The following is a 17,332-nucleotide window of genomic DNA, read 5'->3' as shown; positions in this document are numbered from 1 at the left end:
AATACATGTGTATCCCGAGTATATCATCCAACTGGACCACAATGTTCCACAGGTTGCTTTTGTCATAGGTAATAATAATCTTGTTTTAAAGAATTTGTAGTCCGACAATTTAGTATGTACTTGCATTCAAGTTAATGGTTCTTTTTGGTTTTATTTCTTGGTATCTCTGTACTGTCCTCCTACTCTGGACATAAGCCTACTTTAAAATGCCTGGAAAATGTCATTTCTACTGTTGGTTCTGCTTGGCTTATTGTGATAGGCAGTGCTTTTTTTGTAAAAAAAAAAATAGGTGCTGGTGCTCATTCTTTGCTATCAGAAAAAATTCCGTGCCGGCACGGGTGACACAGAGTGGGTGTCAGCCATGTCAGCTGCTTCCGTCTGTTAAGGAGATCAAGTGACACTGGGCGGAGTCAGCACCCATCAATCACGGCCGTATCGCTAGCAGTGGGAACGCTGTATCCGATACTGAATCTCGACCATTAATTTTATTAACACACAGTTTATTAATTTTTTTTTTTTTTTTTTTTTGGTAGTTGTTGGCGCATCGGCTTCTGTGGCCATAATGCACCTCCCAAGGTTTTTGCAGTACAGTAATACCCCGAAGTTACGCGATAGGTGGGTCCGACGAAAATCGCGTAAGTCGAATTCGCGTAAATCGGAATACAACTTTGCATATAAATTTTGCTTAATTGGGACCAAGGACTAACAAAAACACTAGTTTAGAAGAAAAATATTAATAAAATTGCAGTTCTTTATACATATTAATACAAAATATGTATTAAAAAAACAAATGACTTACGTTAAAAAGTTATTTCGATGTCGATGGCTTCATAAAATCTAACAAATTCGTCTGACGACACAGCGCGTTCTTTTTTTCACGCAGAATTTCTTCGTAGCAAGCTAATAATTTTTTTATTCCTTGCTTTGTAGCTATAACGCGTTCTTCGTTGGAGTCTATGTTTTCTAAAATTTTTAAGCCCTTTTCAATTTTCAACCTGTCAAGTTTGCAATTGTCACGTGCTTTTCGCCGTTGCTTCATTTAGGCCTGTAGCACGTGCAATATCACATGGTCTTTCATTTCGCTCAAAGCGTTTCACAATTGCGTATTTTTTTCTCTATCGACAGAGGCGGACTGGCAATAAGCCTTACCGGGGAAACCCCGGTGGGCCAGTGTGATTTTGGCCATAAACCATAGTATGAGGGCACTATAAATTTTCCCGGGTAAGAATTTTTGACCCAGTCCGCCTCTGTTTATCGATAATTGCTTTTCTTTTTCTCTCTGAATCTGCAGTGTCTTCACCAGGACGCTTCCTTTTCATTTTTAGGGAATAAAGCACAATTACAAAACGAGGAGGCACGCTTGATACGCATAAACAAAGCTGCGCGCATGTAGCAACTGAATAAACAACACCATAAAGGCAGAGATACACTATTAACACCTCACATTTCTAGGGGTTACTGCCATAAAACAATAAAAATCCAGTTGCGTTTCTGCTAGTGGAATCTGTTATAAACTGGTAGTAAACTCGATCTAATTGCATTTGCGATTATACCGATAGCTGGAATTGTGTTGGTTTTTACGTTATTATGGTGAAGTGTGTTTCCCTTTCACTGATATAAAAAACATAAAAGCAGCAAAGTTGAATTTTGTTCATCTTTCGCTCTCATTCTCCGCCGTCGCACCATATATCGATAACATATGAAAAACGACCTTGAAGATAGTGGGCGGCAGCGTTGCCAAACGAAAAAATCAGGAACCGCGTAACTCCGAGTTCGCGTAAGTCGGGGTATTACTGTACTTTGATCCAAGTCCGAGGTGGGATTCGAACCCGCGACCTTTGGGTTGCCAGGCAGGCACTTTACCCACCCGGCTAGCCCGTCGGCCAGTTTATTAAGCATAAATTTATTATACAAGTATATAAAAAAATAAGTCAAAGGTGAGTCTTATTTAATAAATAAAAAATAATAAGTAAAATGTAAAAATACGGTAAGTACCAAGTAAAAAAAATTTCATAATGAAGTTTTGGTCAAATTCAGAAACGGGTACCCCTTCCAGACTGCTAGCGATACGGCCGTGATTGATGGGTGCTGACTCCGCCCATTGTCACGTGATCTCCTTAATAGATGGAAGCAGTGGGCATGGCTGACATCCACTGCGTGCCAGCTGTGTCACTCGTGCTGGCACGCTGTAAAAAAGGTGCCGGTACGCCGTACTGTCACAAAAAAAGCCCTGGTGATAAGTAAATATTAATGCCAAATCCACCCTATGGCAAGCAATGCAACTCATCGGCCTCTAAAGGTCATCTTATTAAAGATTTTTCTAACAGGTTTAATGATATTAGCAAACCTGGAATGCCTTTCACCTTTCAGTTCCCTTAATAGGGTGGTGAATACTGATATCACTATTGCTTTCTTCTCTGCATCTTCTATGATTATTGATCATAATGAAAGGCAATTACAAGGCACAATTTAAAAAACAGAATTGTGGACAAAAAACAATATCCACATATTTCTGTGTAAAGCAAAAAATGCACCCAGATCTGCAAATAAGACCAGAAAATCAGATGATACCTCTAGCACAGCATACATTTCCTTGGTCTAATTCTAGATAAAAAGCTTAACTTCTTGGAACATATCTAATGCCTCCAAACAACCTGTCTGAAAAAATAAATATTCTTAGATTTCTTTCTGCAATGACATGGGGAGCTGACTGGTACACACTGCTTTTTCCGGGATATATGGTAAAAAAACAAATCTCGGATAATCGATTTCCCGGTTAATCCAAAAATATAGAAGTCCCCGACATACGTAGAAGGCACGTTCCAGGACATCTTATTTCGTCGAGTTCTACGTAACTCAGGAATGGCTAGTAACATATTGCTACTTTTTTATTATTATTGACAAATCTGAATTCAGCGTGATACTTGTTAATGTTTGACCATTTTCATACATCCTTATTAGTTTAATTTTCTGATCCAAATCGATTGCTTTCCTTTTCTTGGTAGATGTACTAGTACCGCCGTCACTTATTCTCTTAGTCGGCACCATTATAAAAGTCAAAATGAAAATTTCTGTAAAGAACTTCACAGGGTTAAAGCGAAAACTCACTATTATCACCCCGTGCAAACTCACATTTTACCAAAGCACATTTCTGGAGGTCATCAAAAAACAATTTGCACTTTCCATTTTATTGGGATTTTCTGTTAGCGCAATCTATTATAAAAAAAAGAAAAAACAAAAGTTAAACTGCAGCCATTATTTATTATTATCTGTATGTGTAAGGAAGCCTGAGGCTTATGCTATACCAGCCAAAACAAAACAAAAATACTTCTGAATTACCCAGAGAGAGACATCAACCCACTGCAGGATGGAAGCCTCCTCAACAATTCATATTGAGAGAAATGGACCATAATCTGCCACAATGGTCCAGTGTGGGTTGGCAGATCGACCGTATTTAGCTGTCAGGGGTTTGAACCCCAGTCTATTCAAAGAGCGTGTTACTGCACTCTCGCTCCTGACCACTCAGCTACTGATAATAAACTCGATCTTATTGCATTTGCGATAATATCAATAGCTGGAATTCTGTTGATTTTTACATAATTATGGTGAAATGTGTGTCCCCTTCCCTGAAATCTTTGGTCTTATAAAAAAAAATCCATAAATAATTCTAAGAATCTTCTCTTCTTTCCTATTTCTTTGCTTGTTACTCCGATCTCAGCTGTGCAATTTGTGCGTGCCGTGACCATCGTTATTGATTGCTTATTATTTTTTTTGTTGTTTTAAATTTTACAAAATTTAAAACAACAAAAACAAAATAATAATAAAAAAAATTGAGTGAAAACAAATTTACGTAAATCTGTAGTTTCGCAAGTAGGGGACTTATTGTATCGAAAAATATTCAGCAACCTAAGTAAAAAATATGGCGATGGATAAAAAAAACCTTACTATGTACTACTCATGTGTCCAATACGATGCTTCCCTTTATTTTTTACAATTTCGCGTATAGTTGGTCACCAACATTATAATGGTTCTTTAGAGATTTAACAGATGCACTGTTTTCACACTTTTGAATAATTTCAAGTCTTTGTTTAACTGAAAGTGCAACTCTTTTGCGTTTACCCATCATATTTGCGATTTCTAAACAAAAAAAAAAAAAAAAGGTATATATTTACTATAAAAACAATTTGACATTCCTGACATAAATAACGAAGAAGGGAAAAAAAAAAAAAAAAAAAAACTTGTCTTTTTGTGGGAACACAACAATCAACGCGACACACTAAAACAAACTAAACAATTGGTCTCTCTCTCTCTTTTTTAATTTGGAGTCTTGAAGTGTCCCGGTAAATCGAGTGTCTGCTGTACTATGCTTTAATCAAATTAAGACTCATACAGACCAAGTATTGTTAAATGGCTTGACTCCATACATCACAGTGCCTTACAAATTGCTTTAGTTGCATACAGAACATCACCTGTGCAAAGTTTATATGCGGAGGCCCATGAGCCTCCACTACAGCTCCAGACAAATGCTGTTGTTAAACTATGCCATTAAAATCCAAAGTCTTCCTTATCACCCTACTTGGCAATATCTCTTCAATGCACAGTGGGAGAATCTCTACAGAAACAAACCCATATAAAATAAAATCCTCCAGACTGTCTCCGCTACTCTTGTCAACTAACTGTGAAATATTACCTTAAAGAATGTCCACAGTACCATATGGCACAACAAACAGCCTTCCATCTCCCTATAATTATTTAGGATTCCCTGACCTTATCACAAATCATACGCAATAATTCTAACATTGAAAACATTTTTACTTACATAAAACTAATTGGACATTTCAGTTAGATATACACCGATGAGCCAAAAACATAATGACCACCTAACTAATATGATGTTGGTCCTCTACAGCTTGTAGCCGGCAAGGCATGGACGCTACAAGATTTCTAAATGTGTCTTGTGGTAGCTGGTACCAACACGTAACCAGTGCATCCTTTAACTCCTGTAAGGTCCGTGGTTGAAACATCGCAGATCGGAGTTGCTGTTCCAACACAAACCACAGATGCTTGATGGGATTGATGTCTGGGGAATTTGGAGGCCAGGGCAACACCTGGAAGTCTTGCTCATTTTCTGCAAACCAGTCTCAAACAATCCGGGCAGTGTGGCATGGTGCATTATCCTGCTGAATATGGCACTGCCAGAGGGGAAGACCGCTGCTATGAAAGGGTGTACCCGGTCAGCAATGATGTTTAGGTAGGTGGTAGACATCAGAGTGCCTGGCACGTGGATGACTGGACCCAGGGTATCCCAGAAGAACATCGCCCAAAGCACGACACTGCTGCCACAGGCTTGTTTTCGTACCATCGTGCATACTGTGTGTTGTAACACATTACTCCCATCACAAGCATTCTAATTATCAGCGAGTTACACCACAGTTGCACTTCTGTTGCCACATACCATCCGGGAGAGCCTTTGCTCACCTCGATGAGGTGTGGTCGTCCAACACCTCGCTGGCAGTTTGTAAGTTTTCCCTCCTCGGACCACTTTTGGTAGGTACTAACCACTGCTGACCGTGAACACCCCACCAGCCACGCCGTTTCGGATATGATCTGAGCCAGTCATCTAGCCATTACAATTTGGCCTTTGCCAAACTCGCTTGTCTGCTGCCTTTCTCATCTGAAGAACAAGAGTAGCACTGTTTAACAGAGCTCAGTATCAGGTGTTTTTTTACAGTGTCCTGACCCGCACACATGCTGTAGTTCACCTGCAGTTGCTTCGATTTGCATAACGACTCACTGGTCATGTTTTGGCTCATCGGTGTAAATCATAATTCAGCAACATAATTTTTATAATACTAATAGATAGGCACAATATGGCCAAAGTTACTTTTGCACAAAAAAACCCAACCAACCAGCCCCTACATTTTCCTTTGGGGGAGGGAGAACACAAACAAAATAAAATGTCTGAAAATATCTTTACCTGACCAAAAGCTGTTGTAATATGACTACAAAAACTAGTTTCAAAATGAGGCCTAAGCTTTGACAACACATATGATAATAATAGTATAACAAATCCACCATGCCATACTTTCACTCCTAACTGTGGCACTTATTTTCAGAAGTGGGGAAAAAGTGCTCTGATAAATGCAAACTTCTGGCCTCCACTTCTCTACAATATTCTTTGTGTGTGAATGTAGACATAAAATACTCATTCAGTTTGCCAGCTACCTGAGCAGGATCACCAACGGCTGAACCATCGATGTCAAGTGGACCCTTTCTTCTGGACTTGACATAAGTAAAGAAGCCTTTGCTGTTTTTCTTTGCATCCTTTATCAAATATTTCTCAATCTGCCTTCACCTACCTAACCTTCTTTGTGATTGGATTACAGACTAGCTTATATCTACTACAGACTTCTGTGTCACCTGATAATTTACATGCATCCCATGCATTTTTCTTCTCTGCCATGAGTCTCATTAGTTCATCTGACATACATTTAGGCTTAAATTTTGAACAGTATTTCTTAGCCGGTATGAAAAGCCTCATTTAGAATTTGCTGTTGATAACATCACCAGTTGGTCCCACTGTATAGAATTTAAAAACTCTGAGTTCACCACAGTCACCTTTACGAAAGTAAAAACCCCTCCCTTTAACCCCTGATGGTAGTTACATCTTTAAGTAAATCCCACATCAGTATACTGTGATCATTGCAACCTAGTGGTTCTGTTATCTGCAGATTTTTTATGCATCAATAATCACTGCTGATAATCAGATGAAAAGTATTATTCCTTTTAGTTGCCTCTCGTACATCCTGTTGTAGAAAACAATCATCCAGTAAATCCACAAAAGTCTAGTGTGAGAGTGAACAATGCACAAGTTCCAGTTAATACCTGGAAAGTTTCTCCTGTTATAAATTTAAAAATCTCCCTGTTGTAAAGAATTCCAGAACTAGGAATTCTTTATAACAGTGAGAGGTATTAGTAAAATGAATGAAGGTAGTAACATCAACAATTGTTGATGTTACTACCTACCCCCTTAAAATCTGACAGTCTGGTAGTAACATCAACAATTGTTGATGTTACTACCTACCCCCTTAAAATCTGACAGTCTGGTAGTAACATCAACAATTGTTGATGTTACTACCAGACTGTCAGATTTTAAGGGGGAGTAAAGAGGGGAGGAATTTATTATTCATGTGGGGACTATAGATATTAAACAAATATGATCAGACCATTTGTTGTTCAAGGATACAGGACTACGCTGAGAGAGAGAGACATCGGTAGTAGGAAACATCTTAGAGGCAATCCAGGGATTCCACTCAGAATTTGGATAGATATGGTATTCTGAAGGACTCTCTGAATTACTGGAAAGTTTCTAAGATGGATTGCTGTAGGGGGCAGAGGGTTTGTGATTAATGGATATTCTTTAAATTGGTGTAAATTCAGAAGTGGGGTCCCTGAGGATCGGTTCTTGGACCACTTGTTGACTATTTTCATAAACAACAAAGGGATAGAAGGCATAATTTGCAAACAACAAAGATTGATAGAGTTGTTAATGATCAGCAGCAAGCAGCACTCCTTCGGGATGACTTGAACAGACTTCAGAAATGGTCAGAAAATTGGCAGCTATGTTTTAATGCGGCAAAATGCAAGGCCTTATACCTGGTGGAGTTGAACTGAAAACAGTAGAGGAAGAATAGGATCTGGAAGTTATGTGGGCCGATATGAAGTTTTCTGAGCAGAATAACTGGCAGCCAGGAAAACCCATGGTGTCCTATGAATGCTTTATTGAACATTATCCTGTTGAGATAAGGAAGTCATAATCCCATTGTATAAGGCAATTGCAAGACCATATTTGAAATACCATGTTCAAGTAGGGAGACCACGTCTGAAAAAAAAAAAAGACAGCTTCTTGAAATGGTTCAAAGATGGGCAACTCGAATGGTGAGATTGTTTGTTTGGTTTTTTGGAGCATTAGCAACTACGGCCATATTGCTCCGGGAATATGTGGTGGTCATTCCCTGACCTTTCCGCATCCTCCGTATTTGGTGGTGATGGAATCGAACCCAGTTCTAATCAAGAAGTGTGTGTTACGCACTGCTGCTCCTTCCCACCTGGCTACGGAGGCGCCATGGTGAGATTGGCAAAAGGACAACCGTATGAGGAAAGATTCAAGAGTATGTGAGTACAGATTTTTTGATTTTTTTTGATTTGGTAGTTGTTGGCGCATCGGCTGCTGTGGCCATATTGCACCTCCCAAGGTTTTTGCAGTACTTTGATCCAAGCCCGAGGCGGGAATCGAACCCGCGACCTTTGGGTTGCCGGGCAGGTACTTTACCCACGTGAGTACAGAGCCCAAGCACCTCAAGAGTGACCTGATTGAAGTTTATAAGGCTCTGAGAGGGATTAGTAAAACAAATGTAGGTGCAATTTTCACTATTATAAAGAATTCCATAACTAGTGGCCATAAATTTAAATTACAGATGTTGAGGTTTAGATCATATTGTAGAAAGTTTCCTTTTAGCCAGTGAGTCATTGATTGCTGGAACAAGTTGTCCCCGCAGGTGGTTGGGGCTGACAGTTTCAATAAATTCAAAGGTCAACTGGATAGTTATCTGTATGGAGAGAAGCATATAATTTGTATTTTTTTATCTAGTTGGCGAATACTATTTATTACTTACTTCGATCTCTAAAGAATATTCTCTGACTGGCAAGAAAAATAGGTGAATATAAATGCAAATTTTTTAAAACAAGTATCAAAAATTAACAGCAGACACAAACAGTGATACTTCTCGCCCCTATGTTACTAGACGATTGAGTGCATTAACATCATCGTACCTAAACTCACTAGTATAGTGCTACCTCAGCATAATCTGTGATCATTGGTCGACCAGCCTTCCTTCATTTCCCAATTCTGTACTAGCCTCCACATCGATTCTGACACTATGGTCAAATCAATATTTGATTTACCCTGAATCGTTGAGAAAGTTGAAAGCTGGCCCAACCTGTTAATCGCATTCCACCTTTTAGTCATAAGAAATTCTTCCAACATCTCACCTCTTGCATCTGTGTCTTGGCTTCCCCAAGTCAAAGAATTTAAGTTGGAATCCATTCCAATAACTATTTTCTTTCCTTTTAAAACATCACTCACTTTCTCCAGGTATTCAAGATAGGTGGTCAACTCATCACGAAACTAGCAGTATAAACTCACAAAATAAATGCAATCAAATGCACACTTACCTCTATACATACCCTATGTGAATAACACAATTCATCCACCTGGGTTACAACTACATCCTTATTACACACAACAATAGAAGCCTGACAGCCATCACCACATTTGGCAATTCTATCAGTTAATTTATATCCTCAGACATCTCCTTTTACCGCATAGTTCCTGCTATCTGTATAGCAACATTATAGGCTCTTTGACCATTAATCTGCAAGATCTTCAGTGTACCCATTCTATTATTTTGCCTATCCATAAGTAATTATATTTCTATACTGTGTTTGTGCTTTTTTATACTCTACACAATCTTTACTTCTTTTATGGAATGATTATGGTCAAGGCCTTTTCTCTGACAATTAATACAGACTAATCTCTCATAAAGGTGACCCTTGCCTTTGCAGTGGCCACGTAGTCTCCTTTGCACTGATGTGCAACATGTCCATAAGATAAACATTTAAAACACTTGAGGACTAGGATTACACAAATTTACTAGGATTATACAGATTATGTCCTTAACCCTATAAGAGGACCACTGACAATAAATCCTTCCTCTTTTAACTAAAATATCTCATTCTTTTTCTCACCTCACAGATCCAGTTTCAAACATTTTCCACCTATTTTAATCAAACTTCTCACCACCATATTGTTCCAAACCCCTTATAAAGTAAATCCTTCTTGGAGATTCTTTTCCCACACTTCTTCCATTAACTCATCCTTCTCCATCCATATCTTGTTGCACTTCATATATTATCACCTTTGGTTCTATCTCCTTAGGCAACTCAATTCGAAGTCCAACCTAAGTCTCTCACTGTCCTACAATTTTTTAAAGTCAGCCATAGAGTCCAACTCGAGCAATACACCTTGGTCTCTAATTTTCCTCATTCTTTCAACTTTCACACCAGTTACTCCTGGTTGCACTTCTTGTAACTTCTTTTCAACATCATCACTAGTTTTATACTCTTCCTTATCCACTTTTATCAATGCAATCAATGTCCTTTTCCTGTTGTCTAACTGGTTCTCTAATCACATTCGATCTCAAAACTGATGCATATGAGGCAAACTGCTGATCTTGATCTCTAGCCAATGAATGACATTCACTGATTCTTGAAGCCAACACTTTATTTTCAACATATAGTTTTAGGGCCTTGTCTTCTAACACATCCCACACAGCAGGATTAGAATTCATTGCTGCACGGGTTACTTTGCTGGCATCACAAAAGAGAAACTTTTGCAGGTGGGTTCTTACTTTCCTAATCTCCAGGAACTGTTGTCGTTTGGGGTTTAATGGTGCAAGAGCAGCTTCACATATATTGCGACTGTTCAAGTTTTGTTATTTCCCGTTATACTGTTATTGATTTGACATATTAGATATGATTGGTTAATTTTATTAAACTGAGGTATGAAAAGAGTTCACTGACGTTTGATTTTTCTCCCATAATGAGCTCAAGGCTTAATGGCTCATTTGAATGTGATTTGAAAGCTGATTGCCGGGCAATTTGGTATCGTGGACATTCTATGATGATGTGCTTCACTGTTAGTGTGGTCAGACACTGAGGGCATTGTGGAGGATTGTCTTTCGTTAGAAGGACAGAGTGTATTAAATGTGTGTGGCCGATGCGAAGCCAACCTCTTCGTGTCTGTTTGACTGAAAACTTGATTTCCAGGATTTCTGCTGCTTTTTTTTTTTTTTTTAATGAAACCCCCAAACACGAAAGGTATCAAAACCTATAGTACTTAGTACCGTGCATGGGTTGAAGGAGAAGTATGGGGGGAGGGGGAGGGGGGTACCGGAAACTTTGCTCTAGAGACTAAACATGGGTTTCACCACTTCAAGCCTCCAATAAGCAAAGTGGTTTGATTTGGTATAATTTATTGTTTGTTTGAGATTTCCAGGTCTGTATCCATATATTTTCAGAGGCTTTTCGATTGACGTTTTTAAAGTCATTGAGCGGATGTTCTTCCCAATGTCCTTTTTGATATCAGTTCGCTCATCATCATTTATGTCCATTTCCTGTGTTAACACTGGTGGTTCCATTTCTTCTTCCTACTTCCTAGCCCTTTTCCGTTCTCCCTCTTGACTGGGCACTTGTTCATCAATCCTTTCCAAACTCACTACTGCTTCCTTTAACTGGATCCCTTCCTCCACTTCTGTTTCTTCAGTCAGTGGAACCTCTGAATCGGGCAAGGAAGACTCCGCAGCCCTCCTATCTGCCATGGTGATAGGTCTGAGTCTGCATGCTAAGTATTGCCGGAAATGCTCACAATAACAACAACAGGACCTTTAGTTAACCACTAAATTTTAAATAAATTTAAAATTCTAACCTTTTCAATGCTGCAGGTAAGTCCACCCCAGCACATTAACGCTTTTTACTCTGTCCTATGTCGTTCTGCGACTCCACTCAGCCGACCAGGTCATCCTGGCTGAGTGGAGGCAGGAACCATGGCAAAGGCCTTAAATTGGCTTCTCTAAAGTCTTTAGAGTACTGAGTGCACACACACCAAAAATAATCTAAAAATACAATCACTTTTTTAGATAGTCACTCGATATGCACCTGGATTCTCAGCCAATAATACAAACACCCTGGGGCAAAGGTTTAGATTAGATTGCAGAAAGTTTCCTTTTAGTCAGTAAGTTGTTGATTGCTGGAACAAGTTGTCCCCACAGGTAGCTGAGGCTGACAGTTTGAATAAATTCAAAGGTCAATTGGATCTAATTTGTATTTTCTTATCTAGTTGGCGAATACTATTACTTTCACATAAACTTAACAAAATATTCTCTGATTGGCAAGAAAAATAGGCGAATACAAATTTTTAAAAACAAGTAGCAAAAATTAACACCAGACGCAAACAGTGATACTTTTCGCCTGTATGTTAATAGATGATTTCGAGTGCATTAATAATGAGAATTGCTCACACAAGTCAAAAAAATTATTTTTATTTTTGGGGACTGCCACCCCCACTTTTGTGGCTGCATATTACTAGACAATTCCACATGCATTAACAATGATTTTTTTTTCTGGGGGCTGCTGCTCCCCAGATCCCCAATTTTGTGGGTGCAGTTGTCCCCACTCCCTGTTACTATCAAGAGAATCTTATACTAACAACTAATACAATAACTGCAAAACACAAATCATCGAAAAACTACTTGAATACAAAGAAAACTCACCTCATCAAGTCCTGGCAAGCCAGCTGGTACACTTTGCAAACTCCATTCTTTGCATCCATCCTTTTCCAAACCATACAAACAACATTTTCACAGTCACTCGCTACATCGGAGTTGAACACGGAATAAATTTTTAAAAAACAAAAAAAATCCGAGAGCAGCATGGCAGTGGCAACCATGCAATAATGACTAAACAACATGATGAAACAAAGCAAATGATAATTTCACATTTACCACTAAAATCAGAAGCAAATTTGCATCTAATCAAACAATCAGAAAGGCAAATTACGCATTCACAGTAATCACCCAACCACAGAACTTGAAGGGACAATCGCTCTGTTCTTCAGCCATGCCTGCAACTCAGTCACAAGGTGTGCCCATAATCTGGAGATCAGCCGTATTTTCTTATGTACTTTTTTTTTTTTTTTGCCAGTGCAGAAAAAACCTGTGGCTTCCTTGAACTATATAGCAAATACTATTACTATTCTCAGTGATAATTTCACTTGTATCTTTCAAGAAAATTTAATCACTTGGAACTGAAATTGCAACTGTGCAAAATCTGCTTTGGACTAATTTGAAAAGTCATGGATAAATGATTATTTTCTTTCCATCAAGTGTGAAGAAATACATTTTGACAAAAGGGCTAAAGCAGCACTGTATTTAACTATTTGAACAAGGCAAGAGTTAGATTTCATCACTTGTAACTGGAGCACTAGTATATCAGCTCTTGATATTGTTGCAAAGATAACTGTAGAGAAAAAAGATAATTGCATTTTTTTTTAATGAAAACACCAAACAAGTGGTATCCGAACCTATAATACACAGTACTGTGGATATGCAATAAATCAGGGACTTTTCTGATCCAACTGAAGGCCAAGGCTGGGTTTTTTGACTTCAAGGAATGGACTGATGTGTGTCTAATTCCTACAGCTGTACTGTTTGCCCTGTGCAATAGTTAATATAAAATAAAATTCACATACTTTGCATTTGATTTCGATCATAGGGATCTTTCTGCTCATACCAAGTATGTAATGTTAATGCTTGGACCCAAACCCACCTTGACTGCAAATAACATTACCCACAGGTCTGCTTATGTTGTAAATATCCTTTTAAACCATATACCATCACCAGAAAAAACCATTCGCTTCTCATCAGCTGGTAGGCTGTTTCTATTAACAAATATAAGTTGAATTATAAATAATGTGTTTTGATCAAGTAAAAAGCCAAGTGGTAGTTGAATGCTCAGTCCCGTCTTCAGTGGAGAGGAGGGTAAAAAGATCTCCACGGTCAAAGTCAAATGAAGTAGAGCATATGAATCATTCAATTTCAGTAAGTGTACCCCCCCCCCACACACACACAAAAATCCTTTAGCATTGATTCACTTTAGTTTTGAAATTAACCAAACCTCATTAACACTTTATTCATAAAAAAATAACTGAATTATTTTAAAGCAGTATTTCATGAAATCATTATAAAAGCATTACTTACAGCTTGCTTGCCTTTTCAGGAGTTTCAAAATCTTTAAAAAGATTATCTGTTTCTTGCAGCTTCTTCTCATCAAGAAGCTATAACAAAATATTTTAAAATTAACACTAGCAAATAAGAATCAACTTCCTATTATGAAGAAAAGAAAAATAAGTGAGAAATATATATTTCAATTTCTAATTTAAAGTGTAAAATTTAAAAAGGAAGCAATATGTGGACACATTATTCTGGAAAAACAGAGAAACAAGAAAAGTGCCCAAAGACCAAGGTAACTGCAAATCCCAAAATGTATTTTTGATGTCCTAATAAAACTAATATAAGTAAATGCATGTATGGTTGTGATTACACATACAGTTTTGTTCTGTATCTCCTCTATGTTTTCTATAAAAGGTAAAGACAAGTAGCACATCCAATATGTAATTGTAAGCTATTGATAGTGCTTACAAGAGGAGAAACATTTCTTAAAGCAACTCCTTTAAGGAAAAAAAATGGAAAAAGGATCTTGATTTTTGCCCCAAATACATCTCTTCAGAGAGAAAAGAGGTTGAAAAATATTTTCTCATCATACTATAAATTGTGACATGATTTATGAGGGCATGATATGTAGTATCCATCCACAAAATGTACAGGAATAACTGCTGGTGTTTTGTTCTGTCTAGTTTTGACCTCTTGGGACCATCTGCAGTTCTTCCTATAACAAAGTAACAGTCACATAATAACGTGTTTTTTAATCAGCAAATATATGAGGATTCCTGTTATTTGGGCCACCGGTTAATTGGGGCAAACCTTAAAAAACAGAAACCAATCGAGAAAATAGCCAGGGTTTACTTTGCTTAATTGGGACAGCATGCCATTTAATCAGGGTCAGAGACCTCAGCACTGGAGATTACCCTACGATTGTCTCCAACAGCACCATGTGGTTCGGCCGAAAGTCAGGTCACAACCATAAAACAATAAGCAGTCACCTGTTTATTGGGCTTTTCTGTTAGCGAAATCTATCATAAACGGACAATAAACTCGATCTTACTGAATTTGCAATAATACCGACAGCTGGAATTCTGTGGGTTATTATGGTGAAATGTGTTTACACTTCCATGAAATCTTCAATCATATATGTAAAAAAATTAATTTTCATATCTTCTCTTCATTCGTATTTTTAAATTGTTTTGTTTGTTTGTTTGTTATTTGGATTTTAGGAGCATTAGCAACTAAGGCCATATTGCTCCGGCATATGCGGTGGTCATTCCCTGACCTTTCCGCATCCTCCGTATTTGGTGGTGACGGGCTCGAACCCCGGTCTCATCAAGAAGCGTGTGCTACGCACTGCTGCTCCTTCCCACCTGGCTACGGAGGCGCCGTATTTTTAAAGCTTTGTAACTCGTTACTTGGTTCTCACTTGCGTGTATCGTGTTACTTGCAATTTGTGTGTGCCCGTGTTCTTTGTTATTGATTGCTTATCTTTTTACTGTTTTAAATTTTAATCCCCACCCACAAATGTCAGTGAACAGAAATATCAACTAGTTCTTATGTACATATTACATCATCATCAGCCATTTTCAATCTACTGCAGGATGAAGGCCTCTCCAGCAACTTTCCAGTTCCTTCTGTTTTGAGCACTGGCCATCCATTTACTACCCACATACTCATGAATTTCATCTATCCATCTCCGCCTTTGTCTTCCAGGTTTCCTTCTAGCTCTTCTTGGGTATCATTCCGTTATTTTCTTAGTCCATTTGTCATCGTGTCTTCAAGCTATGTGTCCTGCCCAAGACCATTTTAGTTCTTTAGTTTTGATAAGAATGTCCTTTACTTGAGTTTGCTGCCTAATCCATATGTTTCTCTTCTTATCTAACAGTCTGATTCCCAATATAATTCGTTCCATTCTTCGCTGTGTGGTTCTCAGCTTCTCTTCCATTTTGGTGAGTGCCCAAGTTTCACATCCATAAGTCATGGTGGGGAGTATACATTGGTTCATTATTTTATGTTTCAGACAAACTGGGATACTGCTCTTCAGTATGTGACTATATTTCCTGAATGCTATCCATCCAAAATTTATTCTTCTCTTGACTTCCAGCCATTTATCATTATTACAGCTAATAACTTGTCCCAGATAAGTATATGACTCCACCTTTTCAATTTCTGCTCTAATCGTTATTTCCCTTACTGTGGCATACTTGTTCATCGTTACTTTTGTTTTAGCCATATTCATATTTAGTCCAAAATCCTTACTAACTGCATAACTGATTAAGATTTTCCTCTAATTCTTTGGGATTGTGGCTTATGACCACAATGTCATCTGCAAATCGTAAATGGTTTGGGTACTCGCCGTTCGCATTGACTCCTTTCTGCAACCAGTCTAATCTTCTGAAAGCTTCCTCAAGGGCAGCAGTAAACAGCTTCAGAGATATTGTGTCTCCTTGTCGAACTCCTTTCTCGATTTTAAATTTCCTACTGTCTTTATCTAGTCTAATAAAGGAAGTAGCATTTTCATATATTTTCTTCAAAATTATATACATATTATAGTACGTATTAATTATTCCGATTATCACTTATATTCTTCAGATTTTGAAGTATTTTTTAATTGATAAGGTAATAAAGGGTAAATTTCTGCTTAATATATCTTTGCTTTTATAGGCTGTGGATAATACTATTTTCGCTAATCAGAATCGCTGTTTAATAGAATTAAAATTAAATTCACAAACGCGATCACAATGAATGGCGCTTACTGTACATCGTATAGTGATCAGTACTTTACTATGTTGAGTTCGTCGTAACATGATTTGACTGTACAGTGAACCAATCGTAAAGGGGGATACATTGTATTTTTAACTATTTACGTGAAACTTCGGATAATTGGGCAGCCGCTTAATCGGGCCAAAATGCACTAGTCCCGATGTGTCTCAAATAACCTCAATGGACTGTATTACATAGTATAGGTCTGTATACGAGGACTGAGAAATTAATTTACAGACAGATAGTGCCACTGTGCACCTACATAAATTTTCGTTAAAACCCTCTAGAGCAGGGATTCTTAACCTGGTGCTTGCGAGCACCAATGTGCTCTATAAAAAATAAATTTTGCTTGCAACCGATCCTAAAATGGGTGCTTGCGAGCACCTTCGCTTAAGCTAAAAAATTTATATATAAATCCTTGTATTTAAAAAAGTTGCTTTCTGTTTCTCAACTTTCTGCAACATTCTACAAAATTCCGTGCCAATCTTCTCTAGAAAATCCTTTCTTTTGTTAATTATTGGAGGAAAATTATATACAGCCACTCCCCAGCTTAAGTAATACTCGGCTTACAGAAATTCAACTTTACGTAAGTTTTTGCTGGCCGGTGCAAACTTAAAAAAATCGTGGATACATATTTTGCATTCTGTAGGAATAAATGGAGGTATTGTGAAAATATTCTAATGTGAACCCAACAACAGTTTTTTTTTTTTTTTTTGGTAATTCGTTCC

At 37.9% G+C, this 17,332-nt stretch overlaps 1 protein-coding gene across 1 annotated transcript in view; it reads right to left on the bottom strand.

Moving 5' to 3' along the window:
• nop5 (nop5 ribonucleoprotein) overlaps positions 1 to 17,332 on the bottom strand; it is a 187,123-nt gene that overhangs the window by 159,125 nt on the left and 10,666 nt on the right. The window contains exon 2 of the mRNA XM_090387823.1: positions 13,875 to 13,951. Coding sequence (XP_090243949.1) covers positions 13,875 to 13,951 — 77 coding nt within the window. The remainder of the gene's footprint in view (positions 1 to 13,874; positions 13,952 to 17,332) is intronic.

The sequence above is a fragment of the Mastigoproctus giganteus genome, chromosome 13 (assembly GCF_048544385.1).
Source record: "Mastigoproctus giganteus isolate SK-2022 chromosome 13, ASM4854438v1, whole genome shotgun sequence".
In the NCBI taxonomy this organism is placed as follows: Eukaryota; Metazoa; Arthropoda; class Arachnida; order Uropygi; family Thelyphonidae; genus Mastigoproctus; species Mastigoproctus giganteus.
The sequence above is the reverse complement of the archived record's forward strand: the minus strand, read 5'-3'. Positions and strand labels throughout refer to the sequence as shown.